This window comes from Palaemon carinicauda, chromosome 8, assembly GCF_036898095.1.
Source record: "Palaemon carinicauda isolate YSFRI2023 chromosome 8, ASM3689809v2, whole genome shotgun sequence".
NCBI lineage: Eukaryota > Metazoa > Arthropoda > Malacostraca > Decapoda > Palaemonidae > Palaemon > Palaemon carinicauda.
In genome coordinates, this window is record NC_090732.1 from 76,758,873 (window position 1) to 76,782,872 (window position 24,000).

Consider the following 24,000-nt stretch of genomic DNA (forward strand, 5'->3'; position numbering starts at 1 on the left):
TGCCACAAAATGTGGAGTCATGGATTTCATCCGTTGATGCCCATTTAAATGCCAAACAAATCGTAGATCCTTTTGTACAATTACAAGAAGCTAAAAGTTTTATAGATTTTTCTAAGGGGGATGCGAGTGCGTATTTAAGAGGTGTTTCATTTCAGGAAGCAGTTACTTGGGATGATTTCAAAGTTAGGTTACGCGCGATCTATGGGGGTGAGGAAGCTTTGGATGTAGTGTTAACGTTACGAAATACACTTAATCAAGCCACTATGAATCGGCTTAATGTTGTTGAGAGAGCAGCTCTCATAGCTGATAGGCTTAACGAATATCAGGACATTTTAGGTAATTCCACTTGGGTTACTAACGATAATATCTCCGTGAAAGATTTTTTACGATTAATGTATTTAACTTGCATGACACTTATGTTGCCTGAAGCTTTAGTGCGGTGCTTTGATAAGAAGTTAATGCCTGCAAGTACGGAATTGGATGTCTATAAACAGATAAAGAAACACATGTCCAAGTGTCCAGATCTCGATCCCGTGTTAACTCAAGTTTTTGCTAAGAATGAAACAAAACCACAAACAGTGAACGTAATTAACAATCCAGTAGCGGGAGTGACGTGTTACAACTGCAAACGTCAAGGTCACATAAGCGCAGATTGTAGAACGAAATTTTGTTCAGTTCACAAGACAGGATCACATTCTTATAGTCAATGTTACGCGCGTAAGACACAACAATATCCTAGAATTACACAGTCAATTCCACAGTCAGTTCCATATGGAAATAAAAAGAAAAATCCTCATTTTAACAATAAGAAGAAACAACAAAATGTCAATGCAGTTCAGAGTCCGAAACAAACAAACACTTCTTCAAATATCGCTGAGCCTGGGCCGTCAAACCAGACCTCGCAAAGTCAGCCTAATTTTCAGAATGTGCAGAGCAAAGCAAATACCACATAGTTAACTCTAGAGGGGAAGAGAGTGATGTTGGGTCAAGGTCATTTATGTCAACATCAATAGTATTGAATAATCAATTTAATGTTTTATCAGATAATTGTGAGACAATAGATTTTCCTATGAAACACACGGCCGAATTAAGTAAAACAGTGCATGCTCCCGTAGATTTGCAACGAATTCATACAATAATAAGCCAAAATGAGTTACGGCCAACCTTATATGCTGTAAATTTAGAACACAAATCCTTTACGTTATTTTTTGACTCTGGTAGTCCACGTAATATTATGGATTTGAAGACGCATCATTTGTTGTTTTCGAACTTTCCGATTGAAAAATCAGGAATTAGACTTTCAGGTATAGGAAATAATGAATTAAACGTCATAGGCATAACTCATATTCAGTTCAGAGTTGGTAATCGCACGTTTGCCGATACATTTGTTGTTGTGAAAAACATTAATATGTATCCAGCTGTAATTATAGGATACCCATCTATGGGAAATCAAAACATTATCTTAGCTCCTGCAAAGCACGGCGTGTATATCAAAGGGAAATTCTATAAGTCTTCTGATACTTTAAAGTCAGTTTTGGATAAAAAGGAGACGACAAATGTAACCGTAACGTACGTTGAAGAACCAATAACTTGTCTCACTAATAAAGAAATAATATACGCGACCCAGCAGAATTCTCGTTCACCCGTAATATCATCTTGCACGCAATATATCGAACCAAACATACCTTCGAATTTAATAGTGCAAATAAAGAAAACACTACCGGGATCTGAAATATTAATCCTTTCCGATACTTTGAAAACCAACGGATTGTCTGTCACACAAGCTGTTTATACAGTAGGCTCACATCAGCAATGTAATATCGAAGTCTGTAATCATTTAAATAACACTTTAGTAATTCACAAAAATCAACATATCTTGGATGTAGAAGTTTATAAACATCGTATTCTTACCGTTGCTGAAATCAATCACTCTCAATCAGTTGCGGATGAATCCCTTTTACGATCTATTAAAAATAAAATCAGTAAGGACATTCAAGACGAAGAAATTCAGCAGAAAATTTTTGAACTTTTAACTAAATATACGGATGTCTTTTCCACTACGGATGGATCCTTAGGAAAAACAGATGTGATCGAGCATCAAATAAGGTTAAAAGACAAGAAAAAAATTATATATGTACCCTCGTACAGACTCCCTATGAAATTCCAGAATGAAATAAATCATGAAGTAGGTAAAATGTTAGAAGAAGGAGTCATTAGAAAATCAAATAGCCCTTATAATTTTCCTTTAATAGTTGTACCGAAAAAAGATCGAACATGGCGTATCTGCGTCGACTTTCGTCGTCTAAACGAGGAAACGATCCATGATCGATTCCCAGTGCCATGTACTGACGATATTTTGTCTTTGTTAGGTCAGAACAAATATTTTACCAGTTTGGACTTACTTAAAGGCTTTCACCAGATATCATTAGAAGAAGATAGTATCCCATACACAGCCTTCAGCACAGCCAGGGGACATTATGAATTTTTACGGATGCCTTTTGGTTTACGTTGTGCTCCTATAACATTTACAAGAATGATTAACATAGTGTTTGGAGACTTGTTAGGGGATATATTGCATGCCTATATGGATGATCTTGTAATCTTTTCCAATACCTTAGAAGAACATCTACGTAAGTTAGAACTAGTACTACAGAGATTAAGACAACATAACTTAAGGGTAAAGATTAGTAAGTGTGAATTTTTCAAAACAGAATTAATATATTTGGGTTTCATGGTGTCAAGCCAAGGTCTTAAAGTAGTCCATGATAAGGTGTCGGCTATACGTAATTTTCCCATACCTACTAATGTCAAGGGAATACAGCAATTTCTGGGTTGTAGTGGATATTACAGGCGTTTTATACGCAACTATTCAATAATAGCCGCTCCTTTAACTGATCTTACGAAGAAGGGCGTAGATTTCATATGGTCTGAGCAACATCAACAGGCGTTTAGTACTTTGAAAGATGAACTGTGTAGTTCTCCCATCTTAAAATTTCCTGACTTCGGTAAGGAATTCTTCATTGCAACAGACGCTTCAGACTTAGGAGTAGGAGGGGTATTGCTTCAGCAATATGATAAACAGTTTTTCCCGATAGCTTTCTATTCTCGAAAATTGAGAACTTCCGAAAGTAAGTATGCAGTAATAGACAAGGAAGGACTAGCTATTGTTAATTCGCTAGTGCATTTTAAGTTCATAATTTACGGTTATCCCGTTAAGGTTCTTACTGACCATAAACCACTAACAGAGTTCTTTAAAGGCTTCAATCACAGCCCTAAACGAACTCGGTGGCATTTAATCATTCAAGATTTTGGCGCAAGAATCGGGTATTTACCTGGGAAAGCAAATATCATTGCGGATGCATTATCACGCAACCCCGTGTCATCTTGTACGGAGTCTTTAGCTGAATTAATAGATATATCAACATCCATGCCTATTGTAAAAACAATATCTGAACAAGAAGATTTAGGCTGGAGTGCTGAGTTGTTACAGACTGAGCAAAGAAAAGATCAGAAAATAGAAACAATTATAAATGCTTTGAAAGGCAATCATAAAGAAAAGGAATATATAAAGTATAAGCAGCAGAATTATGTAATCAAAGATAATATTCTGTGTAGGACTGTGACAAGGAAAACCCGCAATACACCACATGTAACTAACGACCAGGTAGTAGTACCAAACTCACTTGTTTCCACTGTCCTGAATTGGTTGCATTCAAATCCATTACATGGACACCCTGGGTTCTCATTAATGTCACAGAAAGCCAAATCATTGTTTTATTGGCATACAATGCTTACAGATATAAAAAGACACATAGCTAATTGTCGCACATGTCAGGAAAACAAAGGGCATACGAAAACACCTGTCAGCCTAGGAGCTTATCCTGTTCCCAATCAACCCTTTGAAAGAATACATTTAGATTTGTTAACAGGATTTTACGAGTCAGACAGAGGAAATAAGCACCTCTTAGTAATTATAGATGCTTTAACTCGATATACAGAACTAATAGCGCTTAAAACTAAAACTGCGATTGAATGCGCTAGGAAGTTTTACGAGTGTTACATTTGTAAACATGGAATTCCACACATGATAATCTCAGACTCGGGTGGTGAATTTAATAATCACTTTCTTACCTCATTGTGTGAATTCCTCAACATAAAGAAGATCAATACCATGATATATCACCCAGAGTCGAATGGGCTAGTGGAAAGAGCAAATAGGAAGATATTAAATATATTGAGGGTAACACTGGGGGGATCAGACCCCAACTGGGATATTGCAATACCGGCGGCACTGAGTACTCTGAATCATTCATATCATATATCAATTAAAATGTCACCGCATGAAGCATTGTATGGTACCCCAGTTAGAACACCTTTCCATGTATTAACGCCTACAACTAATCTATCAAATCCTTTAAAAGAATGTATAAATGCAAGTATAAGTCGATATGATATCCTTCGAAAGAATTTAGAAGAATCACAAATCATAATGAAAAGGAATCATGATAAAATAGCGAAACCAACTAAAACATATACCGTGGGTGATAACATCTATATTCAAATCAATGTCAGAAAAGGGCTCAACTATAAACTAACACCTAAGTTTGAAGGCCCATTTAACATTTTGGAAACATTAACGGCCAATAGGTTTAGAATTCAAAACGTAGCCCAACCCACGGATGAGAGAATAGTACCATTGTCTCACATAAGAAATTAAAAAGAAAAGAGAGGAAAAGAAGTGAGGAAAAATTTTATTTTGTGACTAAAAGTTTTCTTTTTAATACAGGAGTAATTACATATATTTTTTCTCGTTACAGGTTTCCAAGATGAATTTTTTGTTGTTGGGAGTGATATTGTTCGCTCAGACATTTTTTTCGTATGGGATGAGTTCTAAGACTAAGAATATATATTTTAAATATGGCAATATAGTTGAAAGACAAGAAGACATTTTTATTACATCAACCAACGTAATTGTCGAAGTGCATATGCAAGCAATTTTTCTTCAAGAGAATGATGTCACTAGCTTAAGAACCGCCATTTCAAGGTTTTCTGCATCATTGGATGAGTTGCATAGGAGACATTTTCATTTGACTACTAAGAGTTTGCTTGGATCAACATTAAAAGTTGCAGAGATGCTATCTGATGACTTGAAAAATAAGACTGGAGAGACAGGATCTTTGGCTTATGACCTTTTGATGTGAACTGTAGGACACGAACAAAAAGAAAGACGGAATCCGTTCATTTATGCTGCATTAAGCATCTTTGGGTCTGTTGCAAGTTTAGGTTTAGGACTTTCCAATCGTCTTAAAATTAGTAATCAAAATAAGAAAATTGAGTTCTTGACTCATAAAGATGAATTGATTATGTCAGAACTAAGGGATCAGTTAGCTTCAATCAATAAAATTATGGATTTGTTAAATGAACATTCAGATAATATCGTTCAAATTATGGAAGTACAGGATTTGTTAGCAACATTAACGTATTATGATTCAAAGATAGATCACATACATAACAGAATTGCACATTTCATTGAGAAATCCAAGGATTATGTAGAAGCTATCACGTTAGCAACTAAAGGTGTATTGTCGCCCCATTTGTTGCCTATACGTTACTTAAAATTAGTTCTGGAGAACGGAAGGGATAAACTAGGCTATGTTCCTTTGTTAGACGAACATAGGTTAGAATTTTATTACAGCCTAATTACAGTAAACGTAGATAATAACAAGATTAGGATTACATTTCCCTTTGATTCTTCTGATGCCTGGCAATCTTACAGGATATCACCATTTCCGACTTTCATGACGAATCACTCAAATCCAGTAATATCCAGTTTGACAGGACACGTATTGATTTCCCCAGACAAGGAAACATATACGGTCATTAAAGACTTAAATCAATTAACTCACTGTTCAGACGCAATGGATAGAAAAATATGTACAGCTGACTCATTTGAATTCCGTAAAAACTTGATGGATTCATGCGAGTTAGGTATAGTGCTAGACGGTGCTCTCTCCCATACAAGTGAAAATTGTCTGGATAAGCTTTATCCCTTTGACAATAAAGAATTCAATTGCAGACTAAATAATGGCTCGTGGATACGATACGACAAGGACGGCTTCAATGTATCATGCCCTGACGGATCCACATCCTTCAACCACATCTTCGTCGCAGCAGATGGCTGTATCGGGACTTCCCCGAATTCCATGGTGACTGGTCTACGGACAATCATCAGAGAACGAGCTTACTTCGCGAACTTCACGTGGACCTCTACAATGCCCACACTTCCTCTCCCCTACAACGGAAGTGTGGCAAAGCGGTTGATGAAACTTACCGAAAAGGACCACCTGTCACCGACTTACAAAGAGATTCTTCACCCTATATTACTGGCTAGTTGGTTTGTAACGGTGATAATTTTTATCGCCGTGAACATCCTTGTTTGGCGTAGGTTACGGCACAGCAAGCAGCTACAAAGGAACGAGTTGAATAGCCCTGACAATACCCCCTACTTGATCCAGTTCAAAGCTGTATGAGTGGCCACCTCATTCGCCTAAGGGAGTAATTTGTCAGGAAGATGTTTGTATGAAAAGCTGATTAGTACGCTAGTAATATGTAATTAAAGAAATTCTCTACATTTGCATTGTTAAAAATACATTTAAAATAACATTTAAAAAAATAAATAAAATAAAAAAGGATATAAATCATTTTTTTCTCTCGGCATCTAATAAAAATATATAAGCCGGAATGTTAAAAAAGAAAAAGAGAAAAAAAAAAAAATATAAGATATATAACAGAATCTATGGGCATCTAATAAAATGTATCAGCCCTATATATAAATATATATATATATATATGTACGAAACCGTGGTACGTGTACGTACCAGGAATTCGTATTTGTGCACTAAAAATTGAGTATCTTGTTTCTGACAAAGGTAACAATTATTCTTTATCAAGTTACCGAATCATTTGTAAGTCAGAATTTGTTTTGTTTTTTGGTACCATGTAATCATTTGCTAGCAATGTACCATATATATGATCTTGGTTTTATCATGCATTTTTCTTTTTGCTTTGGTAATATCTTTTTTGTATGCATTATTGTTATTATTTTTTGATGTGCCTATTTGGACATTCGTCCTCAGTTGGATATAGCTAATGTTAAACAAAGAATAATACGTATGTCCAGTCACACCTAGTAACCATGTTTCGGCTTGTTGTTAAATTTTTGTAAAAAAAAAATTGAGATAGCTGGCCGAGCTAATGTAATAGTTAGAATAGTAATATTACATGTTTAAAACAAATGACGTAATATGTCATGTTGGTTGGAAGAGCTAACCGTGAGATTTGCTGTAGTCATTCAAATTGTAAGCAGGATGTATACTGCTAAGTTGCCATTCTTTCTTAATGTCAACACATTGTCTCTTCGTGTGAAAGTTTGTGACGTCACCGGATGCAGGTGTCTTCCGATTCCGTCACTTAGCTAAATTAAAGCAAGTATACGATATTTGGGATATCGGTAATTTGTTCAGTTCATATCTAAACTTCACCAGAATTGGTCATGTGGACCAACACAGCTTCCTCCAGTGATGGAGATGTTTAACTCAGTTGTTTATTCACAATAAAACTTAAAAAACCATTAAGATGTATTCAGTAAACCATTTAAATACATCTGAAACAACTCATACTCAAATGTGTGCTTAAGACAGTAGCACACCAATATATATGTATATGTACGTATGTGTATGCGTGTATATGTATATGTGTATGTGTGTATACACATGTATATATATGTATATGTATGTGTGTATGTGTATATATATGTGTATATGTATGTATATGTGTATATATATATGTATATATATGTATATATATATACATGTTAATCTCGTGTAAAAAAGAATTTATATGTAAGTCTATGTATACCAGTATGTGTACACATATGTATACGTCTATGTATATATTATGCATGTCTGTGTATGAATGCCTGTCTGTATATACGTATGTATATGTTTTTTTATATATTTATATATAGATGTGTTTTGCATATACAAATAGTTTTGCTTATGTATTTATATAGATAAGGCTACCGTTATTCATATAAATAAACTGTATTGAAAGTCAAAAACAAGAATTTACCCGTCACCAGAGAGGACCCTTTTTGGCAGGTGTCTAATGAGGATGGATCTCAGCCCAGTAAACACCTGACCTCAGCCCAGGTAGCTGGTAAGGGAGTTTCATTGTTCTCTAAGTCTCTATATTTATGTTTGTACGTTTACTTTCCCTATAAAATGTAAAGAAACCTCTCTCAATAAATCAGTCCTCTGAAGAAGTATCACGAAACTAGTCAGGCCTTGATCGTATACGTATCAGGCCTTGATATATATATATATTATATTATATATATATATATATATATATATATATATATATATATATATATATATATATATATATATATATATATATATATATATATATATATATATATATATATATATATATATATATATATATATATATATATATATATATATGTGTGTGTATATATATATATATATATATATATATATATATATATATATATATATATATATATATATATATATATACACACATATATATATACATATATATATATATATATATATATATATATATATATATATATATATATATATAAATATATATATATATATATATATATATATATATATATATATATATATACACATATATATATATGTACAGTGACATATTGTGTGGCCAAGTGGTATGTCACTGTAGATACAAGTATATTTACCCAAAAGAATCCAAAATAGTAAACATAGAATCTTCAATAAATATGGAAACCTAAATTTACCCCAATTTGGTTTACATATTACCAGGGTCTTTAACATATTTTCAAGGATTTTTTTTCTGTTTCTTTCATTCAATATATCGAGACATTGCGTTGTGTTTAAATCATTATTTGACCAGGAATAGAATATTCATATTTATTACTAACATTAAACTATTCATTGTAAAATTTCCTATCCGGCAAGCCGAAGTATAGTCTTATTATACAAATGTCTGCTAGTAACGATATCTAACGTGCATGCATGCCCTTCAATATCACTAACATCACAAAACACTTATAAATCTTGCCTTAGCTTAATCCATGATGATAAGAACTTCTCTCATGGGTGTGTTAATTCCTTCCCTCCCCTGAGCCGGTACTAACTCGATTCTGAGTCAAATCACTCAAAGACGACTGACGATCCCCGCATACGCGACCCGCATTCGCCAACGACAAACTTTAACAACTCGTTATACATTGCTTAGAGTCAAACAACTATTGAATGTACTTTACTCTTCAAAAAACACTCGACAAAAAGAAATATTATATTATTACAACAATTCAATACAACAATTATAATTTTCTACGCATCTCACACTGCATAATGTTCATATTATTTCCCTTACAAAATAGGAGATAAATGACTGCTTACTGGTCTTTATAAATGCACTATCGTGATTCCATCTTAAGTCACGATACACTCCCAGCAAACAGAAACAGTATTTACAGTTATAATTGTCCCGCTTGAATGAGGGCTCTTCTGGCCTCAGTAGCCGCCTGTGCTGTTTTCCTGCTCGGTCAGGTGCTCTTGTTATTAGTTTTTTCAGATATGACAACATCAGTCTCTTGCCATAATTCCAAAGGTTATAGCTTGACAACAGGTCTCATTACTTGACCTTGTGGGGTTTTTAAAGTAACCATGCACAAGACATCATCTGGTCCCACGTGTAAATTGACAATTTGACCGAGCTTCCAACGACTTCTCGGTCCTTCATTGTGTATCAACACAACATCTCCCATTTTGGGCCAAGATTCGTGTCTGAGTTTCTCGGAGAGAAGTTAAATAGTCTCTCTCCCACCTTTTCCACAGGTCATTACATTTTTTTGTGATGAACAAAAATCGCTTTCCAACATCCTTATTTTCTCCATACAGAGGGTCTTTAGTTTCATCTTTCCAATCTATGACTTCCCTAGGGAAAGATCTCAATCTACGTCCTAAAATCAAATGATTGGGCGTCAGAATATCCAACTGGTCTAAATTTCCTGGAGTATAACTTAAGGGCCTGTCATCAATAATTGCTTCAAGTTCAGTCACAATACAGGAAAGTTCACTAAAGCCGAGAAAGGCCTGACCTATTACTTTCTTTAGACATGTTTTCAGAAGACCAATCAATCTTTCCCATATAGCTCCAAACCAAGGTGCTCTGGCTGGTATGAAATTCCATTTACATTCTTTAGCATTCAGGTGTTCTTGCACTAAGGAACTTTCTGCCATGATTTTCAAATAAACTGGAGTTGATACAAAGGTAGTAGCATTATCACTTTGCATTAAAGAAGGAAATCCCCGACGGCTACAAAACTTTCGGAACACCATAAGATACGAATCGCAGGACAGATCTTTTACTAATTCGATATGGATTCCTCTAGTAACTGGACAAGTAAACAACACAATATAGGCTTTTTCAGTTTCTCCTTGGTTAACAACGTTCCTGTATAATCTACCCCCGTAACGCTAAAGGGTTGTTTTCTCTGCACCCAAAATTCTGGCAATGGTGGAGCAATATTTACACGGTAGGGTCTTCCTTGTGTTTTCTTACAGATTATACAATGATGAATTACACTTTTGGATAATTGGCGAAGCTGTGGGACCCAGTATTCCTGTCTCACACTTGCCACGGTTGCATTTACTCCCATGTGAGCTTGTAAACAGTGATGATCCCTTACTATCAATTTTGTGAGAAAGCAACTTATTGGCAGCAAGATTGGAAATTTTATTTCCGCCACCTGTGCGACATGTTCCAATCTTCCTCTGCATCTTAAAATACCTTCTTCCAAGAAGAGATTCAATTGTACTAATAGGGTAAATTTTGAAACTTTACCCCCTTTTTCCAAAGCTTTATATTCTTCCGGAAAGTATTCCTTTTGTGAGAGGATAATCATTTTATTTTCAGCTTATTGAAGTTCTTCCAGCGTTAAATTTCCAATTTTTCTATGACCAGTTGATTTGTAATTGTGAATAAATCGCCTTATCCAAGCTATAGTTTTACAAAATTTATCAACTCTACTAAATCTTTCCCTGTTCAGCAGATGGGTTTTTTCACTGATCACTACAAGATGGACTTGAATAACTTCATCCTGTGCTTGTGCTTCTTTCACCCATGTCCTGTCAATAGGATAGGTGTGGTTTTCTGATTTTAACCAGGGAGGTCCCTCCCACCAGAAGGAGTTATTTCTTACTTCTTCTGTCCTTTTTCCTCTAGTAATCCAGTCACTAGGGTTTTCTGAAAATGGAACGTAAGAAAAGACGATCCCCGCAGTTATAGGGTTAATTTCCAATACTCTATTTTTCACAAATACTGGCAAATTATTCTTTGTCACTAACCATCCCAGGGCAACTTTACTATCAGACCAAATTATTATTTTCTCAAATTTATTTTCTTCAAAAGTTTCAACTATAAATTCACACAATCTTGCACCTAACAACAAAGCCATTAATTCTAATTTAGGTACAGTTATTTCTTTAATGGGTGCCACTCTACCCTTTGCCTTAATCAGAGACGAAGTTTTACCACTTGCTCGATAGGCCACACAACTATAAGCTGTTATGCTAGCATCACAGAAAATGTGGAGATAATCCGTTTTCTCCAGATTATTGCCTCTGGAGAAGGAAACACTGAGACTTTTCTCTAAGTATTTGGACAACTCATTCCACTGCTCTAATAAAGGAACTGAAAATAGATCATCCCATTTCAACTGCTGTTTCCACAAATCCTGTAAGAATATTCTAGCTCGTATCCTAATAGGGATAAGCATTCCTAAAGGATCATAAATGTGGGCAATTGCATTCAGAATTTCACGTTGTGTTTGACCGGTCTTAAGATGGTTAGGTGTTATTGTTAGTTCATCATTAGAGATGTTCCAATTTCGGCCTAAGACTTTATAGGTTTATTTCTCTTCTGATTTTATGCGATAGGTATCCGCAACAGTATTCAAAAGATCACTATTACTAGTCCATTCCTTTAAATACAAGTGCGCCTGTGCAAATATTTTGTTTGCGCCAAAAAATAAGTTTATCAATTCATCTTCACTGTTGGAGGTAAATTGAAGGTTGTCCGCGTATAATCCCCTCTTCATCATATCCACCATCTCAGTACAGCTCGTATCTTTTCTAACAGCTACCAGATGTGATTTAATAGTGGCATTCAACAGAAACGGAGAACACGTAGCACCAAACAATACCACCCTAAACCTATATATGATTAATTCGCTATTTGGATCTGTTGGGTCTTGCGACCATAAAAACCATGTGTGATTGCGGTCTTCTTCTGTCAATTGTACCATAAGAAACACTTTTTCTATATCACTAATACAGGCGTAGTTGTTAGTCCTGAACTGCAATAAGACCTTGAGCAAATCTGTCGTAATATGTGGTCCAGTCCACAGACAGTCGCTAAGGCTCAATCCATTTTTAGTGGTGGCACTATCTTTCTGTACACTATGATGTGCTAGATAATGACAATTTTCAACCGCATTGTTTTTATCTACCCTTTCAATGAACCCCCTATCCTCCTGATCCTTCAGGATTTTTTGATAGTGGTTCAGGTAGGCTTCATCTTTCTGAAATTTTACACATTGTTGTTTAACCCGGCCCAACGCCATGCCAAAATTGGATGGAAGCCTTGGCTTATTAGACTTCCATGGTAAGGCCACAACATATTGCTTCTCCATTTCAGGATATACAATGGTATTTTCAAAGTCTTCTAGAACCTTTCGATCATGTTCTTTCAATTCATTGCAGTCAATACCTACTTTATCTAAATTCCACAAAATATCCAAATCATTCCTTATATCACTCTCATATTTATGAGTAGCTTCAATTACTTCCTCGTTAATTGCTAGCTTTAACATAGTTACCTGGGTTTCCTGCGCTGGAGGAGCATTACAGGACCCTGTCACCACATATCCAAATATGGTAGGTAACAATATCAATTTCTCAGCTTTTTTGAATCCGGGGTGTAATATGTTATAGACATTATCAACGCCTACCAACATATCAATGGGTGCTTGCTTGTCCACAGGCAGATCGAAATCTTTGTCCGCTAGACAAATTTTGGTTTTACACAACGTTTTCAAATTTCGTTTAACATTGAATTTCTTAGTATACTCTGGTAACTCATCTACCACTATACAATCCATAATAATCAATCTACCCTAATAAGGTATGGAAACACTCACTGTCTCATACTCATTCACAGGTTTACTTGCAAAATAACCCCTTAAGGCAATCTTTTCCGTGCCTTTAGATCTATACTGTACGTCCTTAAGTGCTGACCTTCTGATAAAGGTTCGTTCCGCACAAGTGTCCAATAATCCACGAAGACTTACCAAGTGTCTTCCTTTACCCTTTAACACAATTGTGGCTGTTGGTAAAATTGATCTCTGCTTGGATTTCTGACCCTGATCACTTACGGAAAGTGTTCCAACTTGCACATCATTATTATTAGGTTTCTTGCTGATTTAGTTGTAGATTTACTTGGTTCGCTGGTTTGTTGTTTATCACATAATACACGATGATGTTTTAATCTGCATCCGTTTCCACAAATTTGCTTTTCACAATCTACACTAAAGTGTTTATTCGATGCACACACAAAACACAATCGTAAAAAACCGAGACGACTCAGTTTCTTATCCCTACTGGCATAAGTTTTACACTGTGTCCACCAGTGTTCGCCTTCATACAACGCATATTTTCTTGTTTGTTGAGAACTAAATTTATTCACATTTCCTTTACTCTTAGGTCTAACAGATTGCGATTGATTCACTGTGAACGTAGATAGTGTTGATAAGGATCCAGGTTTATTTACATCTGCTGAGACGAAAGATCTTAGATTGTGAATTTCTTCTTCTAGATATTTCTTAAATGTGTCAAATACAAGCCAATCATCTCCACATCTGCATTTTACAGTTTCACTAACACTCTCAGGCAACTTACCATGAAGCAAAATAGTATAGAGCTCATTCAACTCCAGGTTTTCACTCTCTAATGATCTTATTGAGCATTCAAAATTTGCTCTGTATGATTATAATGATTCTGAATCAGGAGATGGAGACTCCATTTCTAGTAATCTTCTTACTAGAACTCGTTTGATCTCATCCTTTTTCCCATTAGTGGCTTGGAGAAGAGATATAGCTTGTGAATAATTCGCAGCTTCCAACTTAAATCCTGAAATCAATTTTAGAGCATCTACTGTGAGCAAACTTTGCAGGTATGAGAATTTCTGAATTAGTTCTAAATCCCCTCGCTGGTGTACCGACACATTGTATAATTCCCAAAAGGAATTCCACTCCAACACATCTCCAGTAAAATGTGGGAGATCCAATTTCGGCAGTCTAACATTAGTCTTAGGTGTGGTCTGAGGATTTCCAGGACAACCGTTTCATGATATCGCTGTGATGGCATTGATCAACTTATACAGTGATGCCTCAGGATACGAAAGTAATCCGTTCAGGATACGGCTTCGTATCCTGATTTTTTCGTATCCTGAGTCGCGTTTTACATGTAAATAGCCTAATCCGTTCCAAGTCTTACGAAAAGACACCTTTTCTTCCATAAACACGCTAAACTGTAGTAATAAACATGCAATGCAGCCATTTCTATCATTCAATAATTAACCAAACCGTTAAAAACAGCCTAATCCATTCCAGAAACCACTATGATATTATTCAATAATGTAGTTATAGCCTAGTTATCCCCCCCAAACCCTAAGAAAACGGTCCGTTTTCTTTACTACTGTATAAAAGTTACAGTACTGTATGTAAAGCATTTGGATCAGTGAAGGTGTATTGTTACCTGTACGTACACCTAAATTAAGGATTGATACTCTGAAAAAAAGGTTACAGTTAATTAGTGTAACAAAAAAGTTGAAACTTACCTTTTGATTGAGACAATGTCCGATCGTGAAGTCGCCGTAGAGGAGGATGGCATAATGCAGAAAACGTAACAAGTGACAGACTACGTACAGTAATTTACACACTTAACACATTAACACTTAAACTTTACGAAATAAAAAAATGGCAGAAATAATTAACACTTAACATTACGTATGGAAAACTATAAAATGAAAGAAAAAATTACTTTAACAGTTAACGGTAACATAAAACTTAAAATTGAATTTTTTTTTCTTTTTTATAACTTTACGTTTTTCATGTTTTCTAAATCTCTTCTACTTCTTCATCACTTTCTTTTTTCTGTTTATTTTCTTTACTTTCACCTTCTAATTCTTCATCCCTTCCTCTTTTCTGTTTCTTTTCTTCACTTTCACCTTCGTCTTGGCCTACTAATACCGCTGGCCTCTTTAATAAGAAACTATTCATTGAAGCTTGTTTCTGCCTACTTTTCAACACATTTCTAAAATGCGTTAGGCAAACATCATTGCAGTGTTGAAGCGCACGGTTGGTATAAACTTTTTCTGGATGTTCCTTTTCGACGTAGTCTGCCATTTTATGGAAACATGCGAGAATTTCCTTAATGTCTGCCGTTTTCAAAGGTGTAACATCCTCCTCATCACCGCTAGAGAACTGCTCTTGAACATCACTCACTTGCATCATCTCCAACTCCTTCAGGTCGTCCGTCGTCAACTCCTCGTGGTGCTCCTCGATAAGTTCATCTATATCCTCGGCGCTAACTTCCAGCCCCATGGACGTACCAAGATGTACGATGTCAGCCACCTCAGACTGCTGAATGGGTTCAGGATCGTCAACGATCTCGGCTTCGCCTCCAGGCTTCCCGAACCCCTCGAAGTCTCGTGCAGAGACAGCATCAGGCCACAGCTTCCTCCAAGATGAGTTCAGGGTACGCCTCGAAACTTCCTGCCAAGCGAGATCGATGAGTTTGAGGCATATCACGATATTAAAGTGATCTTTCCAGAATTCACGCAGAGTGAGGTTTGTACTCTCTGTAACTTGGAAATATCTCTGGAAGAGATGCTTCGTGTACAATTTTTTAAAATTTGAAATAACTTGCTGGTCCATGGGCTGGAGGAGAGGGGTGGTGTTAGGCGGTAGATATAGGACCTTTATGAAGGAATACTCGGCCAGAAGATATTCCTCAAGGCCAGGAGGGTGAGCTGGAGCATTGTCCAACACCAGCAGACATTTCATAGGGAGGCGCTTTTCTTCCAAATATTTTCTGAGTCAAATCACTCAAAGACGACTGACGATCCACGCATGCACAACCCGAAATTGCCAACGACAAACTTTAACAACTCGTTAATGATTACTTAGAGTCAAACAACTATTGAATGTACTTTACTCTTCATAAAACACTCGACAAAAAGAAATATTATATCATTACAACAATTCAATACAACAATTATGATTTTCTACGCATCTCACATTGCATAATGTTCATAATATTTCCCTTACAAAAGAAAAGATAAATGACTGCTTACTGGTCTTTATAAATGCTCTATCGTGATTCGATCTTAAGTCACCATAACAAGATTCCTGGATCACTTTTAGACTCTTTACCGGTAAGAAGCTGTTGTCGTTATGTGATTTTGCCTGGGGCTCTGATCCCGAGGTTGCTAAGAGAATTCAGCCATTGATGCATCAAAAATATATGGCTTATTTGAATATATACAATATCTATATATACATATAACGGATTTTGAGCGAAGCCAAAAATCTATTTTTGGGTGAGGTAGCCATGTCATCCTGATGGAAGTTCCTGAAGGGTAGCTTCTTAGGGTATATTTGACTACAGTGATATTCCCAGAGAATTTTACCTTAAGGTGTCCAGAATTCTAACTCCTGGAGCGAATATCCCTAATTAAATCTAACAGGGATATCGCATAATAGCAGAGGACGTATTCTTGACACGTCGCATAGCTATCTTCACCCTGAACAGTATTAAAGCTTCTAGGGGTTACAGTGACAAGAATCTGTAAAGGGAATGAAAAGAGAGCCGTTCCCAAGGAATCTCTCCTATTCCGTTTCCAGTGTGTATCTGACGAAGGTGGCAGCGCCATCTACATTCCTTGTAGCGATATACGAGGTGGGTGCTACAGGTACTGTATTATAGGGAGGGGTCAATAAGCCCTTTTACAATAAAAGGAAGGGTGGGTCCATCAGGACGACATGGATACATCACCCAAAAATAGATTTTTCGCTTCGCTCAAAATCCGTTTTTTGGGCTCAGGCCATGTCGTCCTGATGGAAGTTTACCAGAGCATTACTGTATCTGTGGATTCTCAACTGGTGCCGTACCCTCAAGAAAGTATTTCCTGGTCCGTCTAGACTTAGAGACCTATGATGTTACAGTCATACATCATTTCATCTAAGCATGAACTATGTTAGTGCTTCCTGCCCCCTACAGGGAAGAGTCTTACAAGACTCTGGAAAAAGTCTCGAGGAGTACATAATAACTATGGATGACCAAATCACAAGCTGGTATAGTGGTCTCGCCCTATACATCATAAAGCAAAGTTTGCATAAGAGTGACCAATGTCAGTATGAATTCCTGACATATCCCCAAGGTATCGACTCTTATTAAACTATTGGATAACAGTTGTATCTGTATAGGAACAAATTTTGCATCTCTACCACCAACCCCTTAGGGTATAACGTTAACCCTTCCTAAGGAAGGGTTAAAGCAAGTGGATTTTTGCTTGAAGAAAGGAACAATCTTGAAGGACGTTCCATGTTAAAATTATCCATATTTTAATTATAATGCTTAGTACATTTCTAATAAAATGGGTGTGGGCGAATAAGACGCAGGATTCACTATGAACCAGTTTATTAAAAATTTAATAAACATACATATCAGGTCAACATTTATAAAATTTATAAAATGTGGACGATATTCGATAAAGCATAAAGAAAACAGTCAACAGAAAATATTGTTTCGTTTAACAGGAAACAGATTTGCCACTTCAATCGAATCATTAATAATAATGATATAGTCTATATTACTGTTTATTTACACTAGCGTAAGAAACGGTTGGCACAAGTGTTCATATTATGCTATAGTTCATCAAAGTCCATGGAACAGTTCGTAAGGACACGTTAGTGGCCTATCACTCAGTGTGTAGTAACAGACTGTGACTACACACTCACCCTCTTAATTAATCGTCCCAAATTAATTACACTGTTCCTCGCAGATTTAAACAGAAGGTTTAAGAATTCTACCTGCTGTTACCACAAACCTCTTGAGTTGCTCCACTTGCTTCGCATAGTGCATAAAGAACATCATGGAAGACTACCAGTCGGTATACGAACGAAGATGTTCAAAGTCCATATAATTTAAGAAATTTTATGGAAGAGGCAACTTTGCTCGGATCATGACTTTAGGGTGTACTGTCTGGATCCGGTTTGCGAATAACATAGGTGTGTTTCACCCTTAGATGTTTCAGAGATAAAAATTTAACCCGAGGTTTCTCCTTTGAACAGCTGTCCTCCCTTAAAATCTGAAGTTCAATGAAGATGGACCTTTAGGCACTCCACTGGACATAGAGATGCATATTCCTTCAGAGGGCAGATTCTCTAGGGACCCCACCTGTTGGTGGGTAGCTTGTTCCTGGCAAGAAACGTTGGGTCTGGAAACAGATTCAGTTCTCCTTTCAAGAACGGGAAGTGGCCTTCCCCTCTCAAGAGAGCCACTATTACATTAACTCTAGCCCCCGAAGCGAGTGCAAACAAAAACATAACTTTTGAGTTAAATCCTTCAAAGCGCACTCCTCATTATTCAAAATTAATGCAAATGAGGAACCTTATCTAGTGCCCATGAAATGGGTCTTAGAGGCGCTGAAGGTCTAACCTTAGCACCGACCTTCGGAATTTTAATTAAAAAATTGTCCTTAGAAAGGTGAACCTGAAAGGTATATAATTTCAGTTTTGTTAAGGCAGACTTGCACGTTGATAATGCGTTGGCTGCTAAACCTTACTCATGAAGGTGAATAAAGAAAACAAACAGAAGTCAATCAAGAATTCTTTTTGGTTTCTTCGCCTTGACAAACGACACCTACTCGCTGAGTCAGGATTGGATTAGGTAGCGCTACAAACTTCAGTCGTAGTTCCAATGCCAGAGGGAACTAAACGCTGATTACCCACTTGTGGGCCACTATTGCCGCCTTCCTTTTGAAGGATCTCATATTGAGGATCTTCAAAGGAGGTTGTGCAGAGGGAACAGGTAAATCCTGGACCATCTGTTGCAGTCTAGGGACATAGTGTCCAGTGTTTCTGCTAGCGTATCCTCGTACAGGGACACATTCTACTTGTTGTCTTTCGTCGCAAAGAGGTCTATCTGCAGTTCCAGGACTTGGCTCAAGCTGAGGGAGAACGATCCTGCGTCTAGGGACCATTCTTACTCTATCGGTGTAAACCTGGATAGAGCGTCCGCTGTCATGTTGCGGACCGATTGAATGTGAACTGCTGACAGGTGCCATTTCTTTCTTTCCGCCAAACGGAGTATGGCCAACATCACTTGGTTGATCCGAGGTGATCCCGACCCTTGTCGATTCAAGCATCTCACCGAGTTGGTAGTGGTCTCATCAGATCTCTTCGTGCGTTTGATGCGTATTATCTCCAGACTCCTGTTGCATCCTTTAGCTGTGCTCTTAGCACTGAATCTGTTATGGAAGCAAACTGTAGAGAGCCTAGCACTCTCTCCTGTTCGCGTCTTGATATCCGATTGGATATCAATAGTCTCTTAACAGATCCTGCTATTTCTTTCCTCTTCTTCCCAGGAATGGAAAGTTGATGTGACTCAAAATTCCAATTGATTTCCAACCATTGAAATTTTTTGAGCTGGAGATAGTCGAGACTTTTTGATGTTGATCTTGAATCCCAGATGTTCCAGGAACTGGATCACTCTATCTTAGAGGCTTGCATGCATTCTGTCCTGGATGCTGCTCACACCAGCCAATCGTCCAAGTAGGCCACTACTTAGACTCTCTTTAGGCGTAATTGATGGACGGCTACGTTTGCAAGCTCCATGAGAATAATTGGGTCTATGTTTAGCCCGAATAGTATGGTTCTAAAGGCGTAAAGTCCTCTTTGTAACTCGAACCCTACATAGGAGGAGATGTGACGATTAATTGGAACGTGCCAATAAGCGTCTGACAAGTCTATGGAGACTGTATATGCCCTTTTTTGGGCAGTAGGGTCCTTTTGTGTTGAAGTGTGAGCATCCTGAACTTGTAGTTCACTATGAACTTGTTGAGTGGTGACAAGTCTGGAATGACTCTGAGTTTCTGAGTCCTTCTTTGGAACACAAAACAACCTGCCTTGGAACTTGATGGACTTTACTTTTCGAATTACTCTTTTCACTAAGAGTTTTCGGACATATTCTTCCAGAATGGGGGTAGATTGTTGGAAGAACTGAGGAAATGGAGGTGGAGGACTGTTCCAGCACCAACTTAGTCCATTCTTTATTAGGCTGTGGGCCCAGGGATCGAAGGTCCATCGATCCATAAATAGATGCAGTCTCCCTCCTACTAGAAGCATCTCGCTTCTGCCGTTGTGGACCTGAGGCCTTGCCTCCTTAACCGCCTCCTTCCCTGAATCCCCTTCCCCTTGAAGGGCGTCTAGAAGAACCTCTGGCTGTTTCTCTAGCTTTTGATTGAAAGGAAGAAGTCTGCCTTTCAAAGGCTGGGTTAAAAACTGGAGATTGTGTCGCCACATGTTGAGGTACCAACTGGTACGTGGTTGGAGGTTGTGCCACTATCTGAGGCACCGCGGTCACAGGAAGTTGCTGTTGTTGCCATCGGTAGGGCTTAGCCGGCCGAGAGGATAGCCTAGGCCTTTTTGTCTTCTTCTTGGGTTGGGGACCCTCATCCAGAGAAGACTTTTCTTAAGGTTTAAGCCCCACTTTTGGAGAAAGTTCCTAATCTCCGTGGCGGCTTTGTTTACTACCTCTTTAACTACTTCGTTGAGAAAAAGGTCTTTACCCCATATGCAGGAAGAAATCAGTCTCCTCGGTTCGTGCCTCACCGCGGCCGAGGCGAACACGGACTCTCTACAGGCTCTCCTAGCATTAATAAAGCTACAGAGATCCTTTGTAACTGTGGCCAGATGGGTTTTGGCCACTACCATGAACGTGTCCTGTTTCTTGGGGTCACTTGCCATCTTTTTTTTTTTTTTTAAATCGTTTGCAACGACATCGATGCCGCAAGTCTTTCTTTCGTCTCTTGCCCTCTGCGCAAGAGAAACTCCAACAGCTTTGGAAGTCCCTTACCAAACTGATGTTCAGCAATATCAGCTACCAACTTCCAGACTGAGAAGGTAAGGTGAACGTCCTTCCAGTCCTTTTGGTCCAATGGCAAGGTCAGGGATAACGGCTTGCATTCCTCCATGGAGAGGCATGGTTTCCTTGCCTTCGCCGCCTTCAAGGCTGCCTTATATCCCTTTTCTATGAAGGGAAAGGCTCTGGCTGGAGAGGCCACAAAGGAGGGAAGCTTCTTACTCAAAACTGGCACCTTTGAGTTCGTGAAGCCCCTTTCTTTCATCGAGCTCACTAGTAATGCCTGTGCATTACTATGGTCAAGGACTATGACCTCCTTCGGCTCCGTTTCCTCCTTTGAGGCTGGCTCCTTCCTAAGACGGACATAGCAGTCCGGGTAAGAGTCTTTGTTGGGCCAAAATTCCACGTCTTCCAGGGGAATTGAGCCCAACTTCTTCGATATAACAATCTTTCCGGTTGTCATTGACATGTGTTCGGCATACCTCCAAGGGTTGGTATCCGAGCACAAAGGAAGATCCTTCACGTTGAGTCGCTTCTGGGGCCCACGTGATGCTGCGAGTCTGCGTATCTCCAGTTTCACCACAGCTTCCTTTTCATCATTCTTCTTTTGTATTTGTTGAATCATTTCAATAATAGAAGAAAGATTCCTTCCCAGATCATCTGGGATAGCAGACGATGTAGAGGGAACAGGTTCTGGGGACGGAACCGATGTAACCGACACCTCGTCGATTTCTTCCTCTTCTATTTTTGGAGCCTGGGTCAGCTCCTCCTCCTTACCTTCTCCCAGAAGGTCCTTCTTTGTATAATCCGACACCTCTGACATCCTATCGTCCAATTGGATGTCTTGAAGGGCGGCCGAGATTTCAGAATCTACCGGATTCTAGACGGTTGGTATCTCCTCAAGAGGCTGCTGAGGGATGACTGCATCAGTCGATGCCTTAAGAAAAAGGTAGGCCCTCATCTTCTCGTTTTGATGGTAGGGGCCTCTGAAAACTCCTCAACCAGGTTCGCAACTTTTCTCTAACAGCATCCCTTGACTCCGCTTAAGGGTGTCAGACGCCTCGGTAATCAGGTTAAAATATATGATACATACCTGAGGGTTCTAATACTGGAGATCACCTTTGGAGGCTGTGCATGCTGTGTGCCTCCTGAATAACTCATGTCCACAGAAGTTCTTACTGCGGACATTGCAGAACATACTCTCGCACTTTGGATGGTCCTCCTGTAAAGAGAAGAAAATCCATGAGTATCAAGTGAAGGCTTTTCACTTATTGTTAATACATGTAGCTTATATAGTAAAGCTAAGAAAAAAAGAAGGAAAGACACATACTTGTATTTCCTGCCCAGCCAATTGCTGTAACCTCCCGAGATATTAAAACTAAGGTTAATTTTTATTCCAGAATACCTTATATATTTTCCTAAGCGGAAAGTTATGGTGTGGCTCACACCTTAAAATAAAGTTTTAATATACTTGATAAAATGAATACAGAAAGAACTCACTTTCTATATATTGTACGGTCTCAACAAAAGGTGTACAAGATAACATTAAATATGTTGGAAGAACTTTAGTGTTACAACAAACTCTGTACTGTAGCTTTATTAGTGCAGTGTGTACTACACCACAAATATAGTAACTACTGTACATCGCATGCTGTCGTGCCGGGCAGCACGCGCCAGCACGTACCGGCATGTGCCGGCAAGCGCCGGCCGGCACTTACCCCTGTATAGTTAAAAGGTATGTTACCTTTAACTAATAGGCGGCAGTTCACTGGTTCGCAAATGTGTGCCGGCTGGCAATCACTGCCGGTCGGCAATTGAAAACACTAGCACCCGACTGCCGGCCGCTAAACGTAGTGGCCAGCAGATCTCAGGATGTGCTTCTACTGCCGGCAGGCAAAGAAAGTGATACCCATGACGGCTGGCAGTGACTACGAACCAGAGAACCTCCACCTACCCGGCTGCCAGCCGTTAAAGCCGGCAGCCGGGCTAGGAGTACAAACACTAGCAAGAGAAACAGTATGGATAAAAGGTTATAAGGCGACATTGCCATACAACCTTCATCCAGAACGAGTGAACATATGGAAGGGGAGAATGTAGCATTCAGGCTTCCTATATATCCATAGCCTGCCGGGCTTTAGAAGCAGACATGGATGGGAGACCAAGGGAGGTCTGGGGTTCACTCTGCAGAAGAAAAAAGGGGTCTCTTCCGGCCTGCTTGTTATTGCCGGCCGGCAGAGAGCTGAGCCGGTCCCCCATCCTAACCTATACTAGGTACAGAAGTAGGACTGGCTAAGAGATGTGATGGCTAGGCCAACACTAAGAAAGAGAGGGGGGAACGGGATAAGGGTCCTGTAAACTTCGTTCTAGTATGAGACACACCCAGCAGTAGGGAAGCTCATCCTAACCTAGAGTTTGTCTATAGGGAGGAAGGATGGCAATACTTGCTATCCTCCTCCATACCAGAACCAAGTTAGGTGTAGTTATTTCGCCAGGCAACGGAGAAAACACATTCTCCGGCCCGAGAATAACCACACAGGACAGTCTGCTAGACCACTAGAAGAAGGAATCATCTCGTACAGAATCCTTCAGATGTGGGCTAGGGAAGCAAAGCCTCCTGTGTCTGCACCTAACCTAGCAAAGGAAACTCATTCTCTATGCTAGGAAGACGCGGACCACAGACTAAAACTCTGAAGTTCTGTCCCAACCTCAA

The 24,000-nt window shown here is 38.5% G+C and overlaps 3 protein-coding genes across 3 annotated transcripts; all 3 read right to left on the reverse strand.

Moving 5' to 3' along the window:
- Positions 1-9,821: 9,821 nt before the first annotated feature.
- LOC137645318 (uncharacterized) lies at positions 9,822-10,865 on the reverse strand. The gene is made up of 2 exons (XM_068378131.1): positions 10,670-10,865; positions 9,822-10,480 (listed from the first exon to the last, which is right to left on the reverse strand). The coding sequence occupies exons 1-2, from the start codon at positions 10,863-10,865 to the stop codon at positions 9,822-9,824; spliced, it is 855 nt and encodes a 284-aa protein (XP_068234232.1).
- Positions 10,866-11,002: 137 nt separating this feature from the next.
- On the reverse strand, positions 11,003-11,863 carry LOC137645319 (uncharacterized). Its single transcript, XM_068378132.1, has one exon. The coding sequence runs from the start codon at positions 11,861-11,863 to the stop codon at positions 11,003-11,005; it is 861 nt and encodes a 286-aa protein (XP_068234233.1).
- A 132-nt stretch (positions 11,864-11,995) lies between these two features.
- On the reverse strand, positions 11,996-13,246 carry LOC137645320 (uncharacterized). The gene has a single exon (XM_068378133.1). It carries the CDS (start codon positions 13,244-13,246, stop codon positions 11,996-11,998), a length of 1,251 nt encoding a protein of 416 aa, XP_068234234.1.
- Positions 13,247-24,000: the final 10,754 nt, after the last annotated feature.

What these genes read in the sequence shown, in the direction of transcription:
- LOC137645318 (XM_068378131.1), bottom strand. Translation starts at nt 10,865, where the DNA reads ATGCAGAGGAAGATTGGAACATGTCGCACAGGTGGCGGAAATAAAATT. An exon ending in TTCGCCAATTATCCAAAAGT is followed by an intron (nt 10,481 to 10,669) that starts GTAATTCATCAT and finishes TTACTTGTCCAG; the next exon opens with TTACTAGAGGAATCCATATC.
- LOC137645319 (XM_068378132.1), bottom strand. Translation starts at nt 11,863, where the DNA reads ATGCTTATCCCTATTAGGATACGAGCTAGAATATTCTTACAGGATTTG.
- LOC137645320 (XM_068378133.1), bottom strand. Translation starts at nt 13,246, where the DNA reads ATGGATTGTATAGTGGTAGATGAGTTACCAGAGTATACTAAGAAATTC.